The sequence below is a fragment of the Pagrus pagrus genome, assembly GCF_965226575.1.
Source record: "Pagrus pagrus genome assembly, chromosome: 22".
Taxonomy (NCBI): domain Eukaryota; kingdom Metazoa; phylum Chordata; class Actinopteri; order Spariformes; family Sparidae; genus Pagrus; species Pagrus pagrus.
Genome location: NC_140204.1, coordinates 14,276,429 through 14,293,040, shown reverse-complemented (window position 1 = coordinate 14,293,040; position 16,612 = coordinate 14,276,429). Strand labels below are relative to the sequence as shown.

The 16,612-nt window shown below is 40.7% G+C and overlaps 1 protein-coding gene across 7 annotated transcripts in view; it reads right to left on the bottom strand.

The window, feature by feature from the left end:
• LOC311252029 (phospholipid-transporting ATPase ABCA1) overlaps positions 1-16,612 on the bottom strand; it is a 175,409-nt gene that overhangs the window by 104,983 nt on the left and 53,814 nt on the right. For all 7 annotated transcript variants that reach the window (XM_084344780.1, XM_084344779.1, XM_084344784.1 and 4 more), the window contains exons 12-16: positions 15,007-15,146; positions 14,160-14,276; positions 10,451-10,648; positions 6,201-6,406; positions 5,294-5,470 (exon numbers count right to left, since the gene is read on the bottom strand). In XM_084344780.1, the coding sequence (XP_084200906.1) occupies positions 5,294-5,470; positions 6,201-6,406; positions 10,451-10,648; positions 14,160-14,276; positions 15,007-15,146 (838 nt within the window). The remainder of the gene's footprint in view (positions 1-5,293; positions 5,471-6,200; positions 6,407-10,450; positions 10,649-14,159; positions 14,277-15,006; positions 15,147-16,612) is intronic.

Below are 16,612 nucleotides of genomic sequence, written 5' to 3'. Positions count from 1 at the left end.
CAGGCAGTTTTACATCCATTGTATATAAAAACTGGCAATGCAACCACTCTCTGTAATATGAAATGTATTATATTCGTCAATTACATCAAACTGGATGGAATTCGCAAGGTCCTGGTCTGTTACATCAGATTTTAAGGAACTTAGAATCAACTTATTCACAGACTGTGATGAGTAAGGCTCCATTCTATGGCTTGTCACAACATATAGATGATTCATTTACTTGAAAGCATCTTGTTTTTGGTCACTGCTTACAGGGGTTGATTGATACATTCATGGCCTAAAAGGTAGAAGGAGTCGATTTTGGAAAACTCTGAAAACATAGTCCCCTCATACATGTACACACTCGGTGTCGGTGTCTTCAAGAAAGTGGTCCGGTGTCAAAAAGCTGACCACTGAGCTTCTCCTTCATCATTGGGAAGAAGTCTGAGGGTGCCAAATGAGGTGAATAGTGTGGATATTGGACAAGTTCAAATCTGCATTCCTGGATGGCAGCCATCGCCCCTGTGGACTTGGGCTGGAGCGTCGAATTGAGTGGAAGAGCACTCTTCAAGAGGTCAGCCTATTAGGCCCCTGTAATAGTGTAACCCTTGTCCCAGTGGCATACCAGCAGCTAACCCTTTGCATCCCAGAAAACAAGCCCGTAACCTTGAATTGCTGGCAGAATCTATCTGATCTGACTGCAAAATTTCAAGACTACCCATTGACATGTTGTGCCCAATCTGCTTCTCATCAGGACAAAGGAGTCTCAGGAGCCAATGACCTCACACCTCAGCTCAGTCGCGGATAACTGCATGGACACAGTTCTAGGAGACGCCCAGCTCTGTGGCAATGCACTGTTGTTATTCCTCAATCTGTCAAGATCATGTCATGGATCTTGTCAATAGTCTCCTGTGTGGGGACTGTGACCAACCCTCCACAACGGGGTTATCTCCCAGGACCTCTCAGCCATGTTTCAATTCATCTGCCCAATTCTTCACTATGCTGTAGGAAGGGGCACACTCCTCTGTTGTCGTCACCGTGTCTATGTGGACCTTGGGTGATAAGACCTTGATGGCCGAGGTCGATGTTGTCGATTTTCACCGACGATGCTGACGTACGAAACAGAAGTATCCTGAAAGTTTTTAACTCCAAACTTTCTTCATAATCACTCAAAGAGTTGAACTGCACTTGCATGTAATGAGAGCTGCACACTCGTCTCCTTCTACCCCAGGCCATGAACTTCTATAAACATATATACACACTCATTAGCCAGAGCAATTTTTCCATCAGGCATACAATCAAATTTTTTAGAAGTGCTTGAAACAAATTGCTTCAGCTATTCATGGTGCTGTTTTGGAAGCCTCTCAACAAACCTTTTTGAGATCTGCACTTTTATTTAACTTAGTGCTGATTACTTTTGGATGGATGCTTTTTATATAAGATTTTTTTTAAATGTAGACAGTCATGTTTAATTTGACAGTATAGAATAGTGACATGAGTGACATAAAAATCAATGCAGTGAGATTAAATTAAATCTGACCTATAGGTCTTTCAGTTTTAATACCTACCATTGCACACATGTTGAAAAACATGAATCTGAGCCTTTATTAAGCCTTCTGAAGCATGCACTTTCTAAAATATAGTTTTTTAACATATATGTGCCTGCAGTTTGGATTTGTTTTAGCAAACACAATATCAGCTGTTTGATGTGAATCCAGCTTTTGGAAAGCAAACAGATCATTTTCTTAATATCTTCCTCCAAATTACATCATCCAAATCCAATGATTCTGAAATGCCATACTAAAAAAAAAAAAAACAAACTATTTTTATAATTTAAAAACAAATGCAACAGACTTGTATGTGCTTGGACTGTTTGTTTACTGCAGGATCTGCCATCGGGCCTCCATCTGATGCTGTTAAATGCCAGGTCTTGAAAAGCGTCACGCAGGATCAAACGAGTGAATAAACAAACTCATTAATGCACGGCTCTTATTGGGCTCTCGGCCTCAGCACTCATCATCATGTTGACTTGCTAAACACTCGTGCATTGTGACGATAAAGCATCGATTTAGCATGTACAAAATATTGCATCAGGACATCCAAATGGGTATTGAAATTAGAGCCTCGGTAAAATAAATCCAATAAACCGCCTACTGTAAACTGTAGATTGTAGATGTCTTTGCTCCCCAGCGTTCTCTTTTGCAAGCACAGAAAACAACAAGTGGAAAGCTGGAATTACATGTGGGGGAATAATACAGGGAATATTTTCTGCTGTTAATAATACAGCATGTCACTTTTGCACATCGCAGAAGCACTAAAACATGAAACAAAGCATCAACAGCTGATTTTCCCTTGTTACAAGCTTTTTCGCCCACTCTCGGCCCTAACAGTGCACACATTACTGTAGGTTAATTAGCTTCTGTAGATGGGCAGCATATTCCTCTTCCACCCTTGATTTGAATATGCCTCACGTTCACTGCAGGCCTATACTGTGTGTTATGTATGGCCGATAGCAGCCTTAGAACTCACATCAAACCCATAAGAATGAGAAAGACCTATTGATGGCGCGCACAGCCTCAGGATCCAAACAAGAGATGCCTCGGATTCAGGGGCACGTGCGGGCGCAGAGGCCGCTGATAAAGCAACGGTTTACATGCTATCAGGCCCTGCAAGGGTCAAACTTTATCCTGCACCATCATCTGCGCCCAAAGTGAATGTGAAGACAGTAGGGAGCTAATACAGTTTGGTTATCTCAGCTTCGCAAATGCCAACAGGGTCAGCCGCGGTTCCAGACGGCCAGATCAGGGCGCACAAAAAAAAACCCATCACGTCTGATGCTGGGTGTGGCACTGAGTGGTAGTGCCTTGTTAGAAAATTGTTGTGAGATTAAAAGGAACGGGAAAAGCAGAGACTTATTCTGTGAAAATATATTCTCTTGTGAATGATGTAATCAAACATAAAGAAAAAACTATTAATTCAATTCTTGAAATTTAACTCAAATTTCCACAATGAGTACATTTCAACTCTATTTGGCTAAAATGTATTATTTTTTGCGTGTGATACTGCTACTGCAATCACATTTAGTTGTCAGCAGGGTATTTTCCCTCCATTGATTTTATACATATAACTGTATATTATTCATCTCATATTTTCCAGGTGGGTGGTGCATCAGAATGTGTAAAAATGCTGAGGGTTTTTAATGACATCTCAATGTTAGATTGGACCCTCCTCTAAACTGAGAAACAGTAACAGCAGGCAGCAAACATGTTCGTCTGACTGCACAATGTTCTTTCCCTTCCTTTTGGCTGGCAACACTACACGGTTCGAGATGAAAATAATTACCACCAAGTTTCTTCCACCATCATGAATCTCTGTGTTGTAGCGCATCTTCTTTTGTGTGATTTCACTCTCAATTATTTATGAATGAAATAGCAGTTTTCAAGTGTTAATTTATAGAAATGCCCAAATGGCTCGGCAGGCGAAAGAGTAAATGGTGGTGGGACCGAGGGTAGAGCAGTGCTTTGTGGCTCCCATTTATCTTCTGTAATTATTAATCCTTTGTTTCGGGAAGATGAAACTGAGGCAATGGGGCCGGCATTAGCAAATAAGCTGTAGCACGGCTGTCTAATTTCATATCATTATCACAACAATCAGTTGTAAATGAAGACATGAGGAAATTGGTGCGTTTTATGTGAAAAGAGGTGGCCTGCTGAATATGGAATATGCCTCCTCTGACAGTGAGAGGAGATTACAAAATGGAGGAATTTGGTGCTACGATTTGGTTGTTATTGCACTGGAAAATGCACAAAAGGGACACAGTGGGGATGTCAGTCTTCTTCTGTCTGCAGTGTGGTCAAATGTTTATATATACAGGGGGCACACCCAGCACCAGACATGTACAGATGTTTATATCTTTATTATTATACATTTCTGTCCTTTCTTAGACTGGGTGCAAAATTTGGTTCAGCTTTCCTCCAATTAGTACTCCTGAAACAATCCTATTGCCTGGCTTCCCAAACCAAGTGCACCCACTTCAGGAACTAAAAAACAAATCTGAAAAATATGTGTGTTAAACCAGGTTCACTAACACAGCTGTAAAATAAAGTGCAAAGCAGTGAAGCTGCATTTAATCTGGAATCCACACTGTGAATATAAATCAGGAGGAAATAAGCACTTTATACAAAACCATACATAATTAAAAACTATATTAATAAAGCCAACCATTTTATATACATTATGGTTCCTTTGCATTGACAAACATGTGGTACAGAATTGGGCATTATCATTCAAAAACACCCCCATGCTTGTAGATATTAGCAGCAATATGAAGTCAGATTTTTCACGTTGATCCAAACACCCTCTGAAGGTTGCCTAACTGTAAATTCTGTGCTATCCAAAGCAGATAATGTTTTTAAATTAGATCCCTAATCTCTGGAACTGCGTTTTCCCAAAAGGTGCAAATATTTTGTGTCTACTGAAAGAGGGGTATTGTGTTGTTGGACTTAAATCTCCCTGGTAATTATCTTTTCTCTTGATGGCATCGCTGGGCCTTTCTTTATTAATGGAGATCATAATGCTGCATGGATGCGAGTAATTTCCAGGACTCTGAGGAAATCTTGCCTGTGGAAGATCAAGAGTGATATCCCATCATTTCTGTCCCTAGGTGAATGGTCTAACACGATAGAAGCCAGTGCTATCAGCGAATACATGCACAACACAGATGGAGTCCTGATGTCAATCTTTGCACATGATGGAGGTACAGTCAGTATCACAGTGTATGTGATACGCAGGGTGCGGTGGGCTCACTTTGTTGCCGATGAAATGCCTCAGAAAGACGAGGAAGGAAGGGACTCGTGGTGGTTGCTTAAATAATTCAGCATCCATCAACTATTCAGGAATTTCCTGTGGTTTGACTCAAATCAATAGTTTTGACCCACTCCTCCCTCCTGTTGTCTTCATTCATTTCTCTTCTTCTGCTGACCCTCAATGCATGGTTAAATTAATCCTCAAGGATACATTTTTATTATTGACTTTTAAGAGTGACACTACTACAAGAGTCCCTTCAACTGTGATCAGTGAGACACCAGCAGAGAAGCAACATAGATATCAAAGAAAGGGTAAGTTAGACAAATAAGAGGGAGCATCTTGAGCTTCCACGGGGAAATCTGCAGGGCCTAAGTGACTGATAAGACTATAACTCAACTATGGTGGCAGTGAGTGGCAACTCCCCGGAGTGAGCAGAATTTTATTGCTGTAATACCTCCTTCCTCTTCCACTAATCACAAGGCTGACAGATAAAAGCCTTTGTACTCACCCGTCATCCACGAAGCAAGGGTATGGCATTTGCTGGGCAAAAACACCAAGGGTTTGGTTCTTTGACGTGTGCGCTCGTATAATGCCGTGGTCCATCATATCCTGCAGGTAGGCGAAGCCTCCCCATATATAGCGCAGGTCGTTAAAGGAGTTGTCTCGGGCCCCGGGAAACCATAACCTTATTAAAAAGCAGACACACCATGATCTGTCTTAGCAAAGGGCAAGTAAACTACAACCAGGATGGTCAGAAATATAGTCAGAGTATAATAACTGTTTTTAGAGGTCTTATTGTTTGACAGTAAACTTTTAAAGACACAAAAGATCTGATCTATTTGTAAACGGAAAGGACAATAAAACTCAGGATCGTTGGGCTTAAAGGGACACTTTGACATTTCAGAAAATGTGCTTCTCAGCTCTCTTGCTGAGAGTTTGAAAGGAAGATTGATACAACTCTCTGGTCTCCACTTTAAATATGAAATTAAAGCCAGCAGGTAATTAGCTTAACTTAGCATGAATACTTGAAAACTGGGAAAAGGAGGAAACGGCTAATCTGGCCTCGACCAAAGGTAAAATTAGCACTATATAGCTTGTAGATTGTTGTTCTTGTTTGTTTACCATTGGACAGAGTTATCTAGAAGCTAGAGCAAGGAGCCAGTTAGCTTAACTTAGCATAAAGACTGAGGGACACAGCTAGCTCACTGTCCGAATGATAAATATCTCACCAATAAAGATTCTGTAATTAGTTTAATTTCCATTTTCACCTTTGGTAAAAGCCAGGCTGGCTTTAAATAAATCATATGAAATGTAATGTGATGTTACATAAGAAAAAGTCAATAAGTTACAGTTTTAATAGATATGATCAGAGTCCCTTATTTGTAATAAGGGAAAAGCTGAGCTCTTTCACATACCTTTCTTTCAATTTGTTGCTGCGCTCTACCTCTTCGATGTCCATGCGAATTTTGTATTTGACATAAGAGGGAGGCTGGCTGGCGTCTGGCTGGAGATTTTCAAAGACAACACCAGCCCAAAAGGTACCGTTCTCCAGAAGCTCCAGTGCTTTGGTCACCAGGTGGCCTTCAGTTGGGAATGCCTCAAACTTATTCAGGTCTAAACACTGTCAAGAAATACAGAGGTGTCATAAAAAAAAAACCTTACTTTTTAAATGCTTACAGCAATTTCTTTCCATTCTATATACATCTTTAGTGTCCACAACAGAGGGAATATAACAGGCATACATGAACTCACTAACAGAACAGCAGATGGATATTTAGCAAAAAGTATCACTCAGTTATTGACTAAACCACGCAGAGTCTAGTTCCAAATTATCTGGCACTGCCAGGGGGTGGGAAATGTTTTGGGCTTCAGACAAGCAAATGAGATACAGGCTCACTAGCACTCCCTGCTCTGTAGCCTTGTCCCCTGTTTCATGAGACGATAATGAGCTAACCATCCTGGGAGGCAGTCACACCTGACAGCTGTCCACACATCTCAGTGCTGCAATAGTTTTATCATTTCCCCCCAGGATTCTCTAGTCTGTATTCTATATCAAGCCCTGGTGGGAAACAAAACATCAGAGCGGCAGCATTAGTTCAGCACATAGTAGTGAGGATATCGCAGCAGTGGAATGGTTACTTTGGCCCAAAGTTTGGACGAGTGCTGGCTGAAATAAATGGAAGAAAATTATCTTCATAAACTCAGTGTGGAAGCTACGTGTTAACCGCCACATAAGATGATATGCTTCATCATCATTTGAACCGACTAGCAGTACAGATTGCTGTTCTCACATGTTCGTTTAAAGTAGCTGAACATCAGTCTAATTTGTTTCTAAATGGCCTTTTGAGCCTCTCGTGTCTGTATTTAATCTGTAAATATCAGCACCATTCTCTGTCTCTACACGCCTTTTCAACCAAGATGTTTCCAGAAAAGATAAAGTGAGATACTTTATGCTTTATTTTGGGTGGTGTTTTTGTTTTTTTGTTACCACTGGGCCAGCTAAGGCTAAGCTGTCGGATCTCAACCATCTGACTCCAGCTCTGGCCTGAGAAACTAGCCTGAGAAACTAGCCTGACTGATAGCTTGCCAATGCCATCTTGGCCTAATTCAGACGAACATCCAGGGCAACACATAAAGTTGCTCTGGTCATGATAGTGTCATGCCTGTGTGGATGCTACAGAATTACAGCTGAGTGATTAATGCTGTTCTATCCCAATGACATTTCAAACATTTGATTAAGTTACTGGACGATGTGCTTGTCGAGTGGCTGTGTGAGTGCATGCTATGAAAGCTACTTCCTAGGTGAGTCTTATATCAAGTGTAATGAGCTATTTTGACCAGAAATAAGTCAGAGATATTTGATAATTGTTGTGTTTTCTACAGTGCAAGCAACATATTATGATACTGCAATGCAGCATTCACAATAATGAACTGATTTCTGAAGTATTATTCTACAGTTTCGTTTACTGCTGTTACTGCTGCCATGAACTCCTTCATAATGACTTGTTATGCAGTTTACATGATTACTGCACCTCACATTTATTTTCCATAAATCCCACCATTAATATCATGATCGTATAAAATTGTGGGGCAGTTCACATTTGAAGCTGGGCAGCAGCAGTTCGCGGCTCTAATTTGGGCCAGTGCTATCAGAGGGATGCAGCCTGATTCTGCAGTGTTTATGCCGATGGTGGCACCGTGGAGAGAAGCCATGCCAATTATAAAATCACCACAGATTGTTGGGCATTGATCTTGAGTTGTTAATTTGCTCACACAGATTATTATTTCAGAGATACATATGAGTCATTTCTGAACACATATTATCAAGGCATTTACTTTTCTACTTGCTATATCTGCATCTTAGCATTCAACGCCTAATGGCTTGTTTTGTTTTTCAATGTACTGTACGGTAAAGAAGTCGGTTTTACTCTAAAGAAGGATTGTGCTTGTCACTTATAAAGCAGAGGGTGCATGCAAAACCAGTAAACAAAAGAGTAATTGAATAAGGCTAAATTATAGTTTTCATCAGATGGACAAGACATTTTCTTTCCAGCAGTAAAACAGATTATAAAGAGTATCATGCTGGGCCCAATTTACATAACTATATTGCATTATTTGCCTTTTCTCTACTGTACCTGCTTACATCGCCTCACCAGTGCTGAAAGTATACACTCATCAGCCCGAGACTGAAAGAAACTGCCCATTTCCCCACAGATGTATTCACCCAGACAAGAGGACACCACAGTAAAGGTTGTCTAATAATGGTCCCTACCCTGGTATCCATTTTGAGCAATGCAATTTCTATTAGAAAATAGATTGTATTATGTTGGAATTTCATTGGCCATGTATGGCTAACCCCAAGGGCCCAACCTGCCATTTTACCTGCCTGTGGATTGATATTATATGTCTGTGTGCGCGTGTGTTTCGCATGTGTCAGGGGGTGTGGGTGGGCTTTGTAGATGCGTTTGATCACACTACGCAGGGATAGAAGGGTTTTGCTGCAAACTGTGCCACAGATCAATATATCAATGTCAACAGTGTGTGTGTTCCTACTTAGAGACACCACTCTGTTTGATGCCTTTACAGATTCTCTATAGTCAGGCTCATAACAATGTTTCTTTATGATTATCATGGAAGCAATGTCGTGACAGATCTTCCTGCGTGTTTGACAGTTTGCTAAGTCGAGGATATTAAAGTTTAATGAATAAAAGATCGAAGCCTTTTTTTTTTCTTGTTTTCATCTCTCACACACACACACACACACACACACACACACACACACACACACACACACACACACACACACACACACACACACACACACACACACACACACACACACACACACACACACACACACACACACACACACACACACACACACACACACACACACACACACACACACAGCGAGTGAGATAAAAAAACTACATGTCAACTGGAAAAGTCTTGGTTTTGGTTTGAACAGCAGCAGAGCACAGACACAGCAACAAAAGAGCTACGAAACAAAATGTACTGTGCTCAACATGGACACATTGTGTCTCAGATACAAAGCACCCTGCTTACAAACTGAAGCACCCCGGACGTTCTGCCAGAGTTGTGTCACAGTTGTAAATAGTAAGACGCAGGAGTAAGTGTAGCAATTATGTCAGGGATACAGCACTTTTACCAGATCACTGCCTTAAAGGGTCCATGCTGTATTATGCTTTTATTTTCAGGGTTCAACAAAAAAAAAACGAAAACAAATTATTTTCCTCATACTGTCCATTGCTGCAGCACCTACAGTATCCGTTTGAACCCTCCGCTTCAGTGACCGTTTTCTTTAATGCCCCCCTCCCAAAAAGTCCAGTCTGCTCTGATTGGTCAGCTCTCACAAGCTTGAGCAGGCACCACCCACCAATTTCCTAAAACAGCTCTGCCACAGCCATGCTTGGGGCAGGCAGCGACTGTCACAACCAGACGGCTCGTTTGAAGGCACAGATTCTTAATAAGGGCAATTCTCTGTGGAGAGAGCATATGGCACTTTTCACAGTATTTATATAGCACCTAGACCTGCTTTATAATCAAATGAAAACCATGGAAATCTCACTTTATACAATATGGGACCTTTAAGTCTGTAAGTGAAAACATAAAAATGGGAGAATAATAGATGCTATGAATAAATTGTTATCTAATGTATATTAAATGTGGAAGATGATGCTGCTGTGGTTCTGCATGGCTAATGTTAAATCATCTGAATCATGTTTTTGGCAAACTAACAACCCAGGAAAAAAAAGGCTGAAACATTAGAATTTCACAACTTATTTTTACAGAGAGATTCTTTTGTTTGAGTGCTTTAAAAGGTCACACAGCCCTTGTTTTAATGCCAACTCCAACCAAAGATATCATATGGGTAATATCAGGTGAATCAAATAAATAACATAGGAGGGAGAGGCTAAACGAGAGCAGCAGATGGAGGGCAGAGAAAATATGTTTCACCAATTTTCTTACCAGTGTGAATTATGTTTTTAAAAAATCTAAAATGTCAGAGAGTCTGTGCTTTTTTTAATTAAATCTCTCACTTTACTGGAGAGGTCACAGAACCCTCCGGTGCATGAGTGGGCTGACGGCCAGGTTCATGCGGTGCTACCCATTTCATAAAAGTACAGACACGAGAATTACATACACCAAGGAAGTTGGAGAGGAGCTTCAGGATTTGGGTAGTGGTGTTGTGGATATTTCGCCAGTCGTAGGGCTGCATGCCAGGTGGACGATCCTCTGGAGGTCCGTTGTATAGGAAGTTGGCCAGCCGCTCGGCTGTCCACCCCGCGCCCCCGAGACGCTGGTTGAGGACAGCAGCAAACACCGGATTCGCCAGCAGAGTCTGATTTAAAAAAGGCAAGAATATGGGTTTAATTATAGTAATTCTGGTTACTAGTGAGAGGGTTAGAATGGATGCGTCAGGAATGCGGTGTAATCTGAAGAGAAAGTGTGGGAGGTCAGCTTTGTTCATTGGTGGCAGTGACATTCATTCTTCTGCAGAATTAATTAGGAGCGTTAAGATAGATGGCACTGTTGTACTTCCGCCTCTGGGAATCAACTATTCTCCTGGCCGAGAAGTGCTCATGTACAGCATACATTATAAATGTACAGTACACGCACACACACACACATACACACAGAGCATATGCCTATTTGCATGAACATACATTAAGTAGTGTGAAAATTAATGCAAATCAAATCTGCCTGTATGCAAACCCACAAACATAACACACAAAATACAAGAGCACAAAGCAGACATACTGTAGAGGCGAATGCTTATTCCCCTCCTCTCGATCCCCTTCACTAACATGATAAGAGGCATGTATGTGAAGCCTCTTTCAGTCATCTCGGGTCACGTATTTAACTGCAATTGCTCTAATTATGTGATGAATTAATAAAGGTGACATGTTGATCTGGGAGCAAATATATCTGCTGCTGCACTTAAGCCCTGTATATATGCAAGATATAAATATGCATAGGTATTATTGTTGTCAGAAATAAATGGTTCTGAACTCCTCCAACAATAGCTCTTACATTATAAGACCATTTTACGCCCACCCGCTGGTTTAAATGCATTGCCCTCGAGTTAGTAGCCCCAACAATTACCCCTCACTCCCACCCACCCAGTATGAATGCTGCTGTGAAATTATAGCACAAATATGAATATGGCACTGTTCCTGTAATGACGGTCTTGCGACATAAAAGAAAATAATAAACAAAAACAAAATAAACCAAACATAGCAGTGATTATAGACATGTTCATGGAGGAAAAGTGAAAAGGAAACAAAACCCACTGAGATAATAAGTAAATCAAAATATCCGCTCAATACCATTTATAATTCTAGGGATAATAAAGCACCTGCTGCTTTCAAACTAATCATTCTAAGAGTTGAATGTGTATGGTTCATAATTCAAAGTGGACCGTTTGGACTGGAGAGGAAAGGTTGTATGTCCATCAAGAATTCGGCCTCTGAAGTGTGAAAGCCTGAGTTGAGATTCAGATATATTCTGGCCAGTGCAGTGGCATTTCAGTGTCAACACTTCTGATGATATTCTGCTTAACCTTAAGACACAGTGTCAAATTAAGCAATCTCTATGCTGCATGTGACCTTTTGAAAAAAAAAAAAGGGAAAAAAAAAAGAAAAATCAGTACATCCATCTCTGTGTGTGCAACATTAAGGACATGACCCCTCAAAAATGCGTGTATTTCAAAGTCTCTGAGTCATTTTGAAATCACAGCAGCAGAATCGCGCTGGCAAAATAACTGCAACTGTTAAACCGGCTCAGTATCATAATTTTCAGTGGCATTTGGGTCAGAGAGTTACAAGCTTGGTCATGTGTCAAATGACATGGCTTGTCATGAGAGGATCTTCCAGGGGAGTGAAATGTATTGGCTTGCCTTCATATACAGGGTCAATGTCATATATTTTATATATATATATATATATATATATATATATATATATATATATATGAAGGTTTCTTCTAGATTTGTAAGTTAACAACTGGTAATGTTGGCTATTAGCTTATAGGGGTCGACACCCCGGCTTTCTTTGAATAAGCTGCCCCCAATTTGTTTGGAGTATGAATTTGACAGACTGCCAGTTCTTACGTAAAGCACTTTTTAACATATTGAGTTAAGTTATAATCCTTTTTTTATTTTAATGAAATCAAACCCCATTTTTCAACACTTTTTCTGCCCAGACAGTTAATGTATTTGCATTTAGTAATTCCCCTCCCTGTATAGTAGTTTTTGTTGATAGTGGCAGAGTCTGCCATCCCAGTGCTGGATTAAAGCTGGCTAAAAACACACAGGAGATTTACAGGAAACAAGGCAGGTGTCTGACCTGTGTAATTGTATCTTACTCATCACAGCCTGACTGTTTACTGTTCACAATGAATGCAAACAGAGCATCCTACTGCTGCTGCGTCACTTTAAGAAAACAATATTAATCAATGCTCATCACAAATGAACAAAACATTTTCACCACTATTTGACACTGGGTAACTTTTCAGCATTACATGGAACAAGACGGACCAGCCATAGGAAGTCGTTAGATGAAGAGTTAAACTGGAAAGTCACCTCCAACCTCCCAGAAAGGTTATTAATTTTACTGTGTCCCGCTGTTGTGTGGAGAGTAATACATGAACTACTTCCATTTGCAGCATGGACTCAGATTGCAGTTACTCACAGGGTGATGGAAAAGGCAGATTATTGACTGGCTTCTTTATCAGAACAAAGTGAGACTGGCTGCACTGTAAACGCTTTGCTCCAAAAGACCTGCAGCATTAAACTGCACTTGTTATTACCATGGTAACCACAGGCGTCACCAAATTAGCCAGGGCTGAAACCTTAAAGCTTACAACTCCAACATGTAAACACTGTGTACGGCATGTGTAGTTATGTCAAACATATTTACAACCACTGTTGATTGTGAGCCGTTTCTGCGCGGTATGTTCTTCTATCCAGCTCTACACCCTACATCTTCTATCTCAAATGTAGCTGTGGTGGTGATGGTAATTGGTCCATCAACGCAAAATGAGTCTGCGACCTTGAAGGACCTCCGAAGATGACAAACCTCCGAAGCCACCAGCTCCGTAGCGAGAGGTGCAGAGCGAGGGAGCCGGGCTGGGAGAAAATGAAGACAAAGGAGGATTGCCGGCCCATTTGTGTAAAGGTTAGGGCTAGGGTAATGAATACCCTGGCTATATGGAGCTCCCGATGTCTGCTTCCCTCCAGCTGCCTATAAGCTCATTTGGAGTGACACTGGAGTAATGTCAGTGTCAAGGAAATACGGCGAGAGGCAAAGAGAGAGAGAGAAGGAGAGGGGGAGAGAGAGGGAGAAGTGGTGGCGAAGAGTCCATGTCCTCTACTTCTATAGATAATCCTTTCTGCCCGGATGAAAATTATCCTGCACTTATCCATAATTACTTTCCTCCCTCTGTTTCCATATCTAAGAGAAGGTGCAACAAATTGATATACAAGACATGTATATTCTCACCTGCAATATATACGAGGCTTGCGGTTTTCATTCCTTTACTGATTTTTTGCTAAAAATTCCAGGATTTCTGGGAGAAGCTAAAGGATTTTGTGTTGCTTTACATATTCAAATGTTGTTGCTTTTTTTGCGGGCTGCAAACACGCTGTGAAGGGAGGGGTCTTATGATGAGCCCAACTAGGAAAATGCAGTGAAGTAGAAAGTAGAAAAAGGAGCAAATGTGTCTTATGTGTAATTAAGAAAGGGGAAAAAATAACATAGATTTGATAGATAGACTTTATTTATCTTGAGGAGAAAATTGTTAAAATAATAAAGGACCTTTAAGATTTCTGCAACAATAGAACAATTTCTTACCCGAACTGCTTCGACTCGAGGGCTATTTTGGAGGAAATCCCAGACACGTGGCCCGAGTTCATCCCACGAATCAGCGAGCTCTTTGAGCATGGCCAAGGCGGTGAATGTGCTATTTGCCTGAAACAAAAGAAGAAAAACAATATTTAACAATCCAGTTATCTCACCTCACCCTGACTGAAAGCACACCCACTGAGCCTCTTCCTTTCGCTCTGAGCCAATCCAGACATGAAAGTACTTCACATCTGAACATTTCAGCTAATCCCTAGAGGAACTCATCACATTGTAACACTGCCACCCCCCACGGTGACAAATGTAAATGGGGTTATTTACCCCTGAACATTGACTTGTAAACAATCTATGTCTGGTGTGAAAAGGGCCTCCTGCGCCAGTACCGGGCCGCTTGCTGTGAACTCATTATGTATTCGTAATGCAAAACCCCTCACTGCCTGCCTGTTGTTTGTTTTGCTTATGCAGCTATCAAAACGATGCTAATATCTCGGAGAAATGTCATGTCATGAAAATGCATTACATTCACCACGTTCCTTGAACAGGCCCCCTGACTAACTTGTGTATTATTTTTATTTTCTGTCCCAGGTGGCGACTGTGTGTGACATTCGGTGGTTTTCATTCCCCCACAGGAAGGCTTCTTCGCTGTAATTGTTCTGATCCTGTGTACACAGAATATTCAAATATACCCAGAAAACAAATAATAAAAAAAACCTGTACTAAACCACTAAACCTGTACATATCATAAACCAATATGAGCAAGATACCCAGCTACTTTCACAGGAGTGCATGAAATGTCAGTGTGCATTTAAATACAGTACATTTTTCTCTCCAGACTCACCTCTTTCACTATGAGGCGAGCAGCAGGTGTATCAGGTGCGTAGAGGACTTTCCCTTGCAATAACGGCTTGAAGGTGCTCCAAATGTAGCGCAGACCAGGTGTGCCCTCCAGGGTGTCGACAAGGGTCTGACAAAAAGCATCTACAGTAAAGAAGAAAGAGAGCGGAGAAGACAGGGAAAGTCAAGCCAAGACCAAGAAAATACTTGTAAATTCCTGATGCTCTTTCATGGTACAGGAGGGGAGAAGAGAAACACGCCGTGAGGTCCACGCGATATCAGAGAAGCTGCAGCATCCGAGAAGCAAATAAATACTGAACATGAGCTTGAATTCAAAAAGGACCGTGGTATATGAATAAAGTAGAGTTTGTAAAAACAACTAAACATACATATCCACCGTTTCATTTCACATATATTAGGCCACTAAACCAGACGTATCTTTGAATTCCCGTGTTGAGAAAATAACATTTAAACATGTTAGAATAATACAATCAAATGCATATTTTCCTAAGCCGACAAATAAAAAAACATCACATACTGTATACTAACGCATTAAAGTTTGTTGGCAGCAATTCTGAGGTAACACACTGTAATGCACCAGTAAAATTCAGGAACAGAACTAAATAAAACTACAGGGAAGTACACAGCACCCTGGGTGTACCCTGTAGGGACAGTATTGACGCAATCACTGCACTTCAGATGATAGCTATTACTTCTAACGCCTACTGATGACTTCTTTTTGAAGAGTCTTGATTAAGAAGATTCTTCAATTTTTTTTCTGACGCCATCGCAAGTCTTTAGTCGAAGATGTTTGTGTAATGATCACAACAAGTACTTTGAGCCGACAGCAGCTCCTGGCACTTTATGAGGCCGTTTAGTAGGAGGATGGTTGAAAGAGTTGATTTAGTTTGATTGTAGCATATTGTTGGGAGAGCCATGTAATTGCCAGTTTTAAATGAGTCATGTTAGAGGACTGACAAACTGACAATGACTTTAAACATAACACAACATCTTATCTTTTTGTCTTAAAACATCACTCATAAGGAAGCCTTTGTGAATGTTTAATGCTTGTTCTGGTTTTACTGCTGCACTCTTTATATTTTCTTATACTTCTGTAAGTTACTTTTGTCCTCTATAATGATACTGCCACTCAACAAATGAGAAAAGCTCGAAAATCTACCAAAAAGAATCACAAGAAAACACAGCATGAGGGATGTTTTGTGATACAGCTTGTCGCATTCTCGCCCTGAGGTTCAGACCACCAGCCAAAAGTCATTGTTTGGCATTTCCTGATTGTACTTTTAGGAAGTCTTGACAGTAAAAAAAAAATAAAAACATTCATTTTTAAACTAAATCCATGCTGCTAAAATCAGAGCGGTATGGAAGAAAACACGGACAGTAGCACTAAAATAAATTGTCCGCCCCGCGACTTGTTTGACTCCGTGATTGTTTGAAAGCGACATGATGGATCTCCATTGCAAATAATTGTGAAGACTGTCTAAAAGAAAGGATGTGAGTAACTAATCTGATAGGCTTGCAGTCTCAACATAGTCTTAGAATAGGAAAGAGGGTTTACAAAGTCATAACAGCATCAATTAAAAACTGCAACC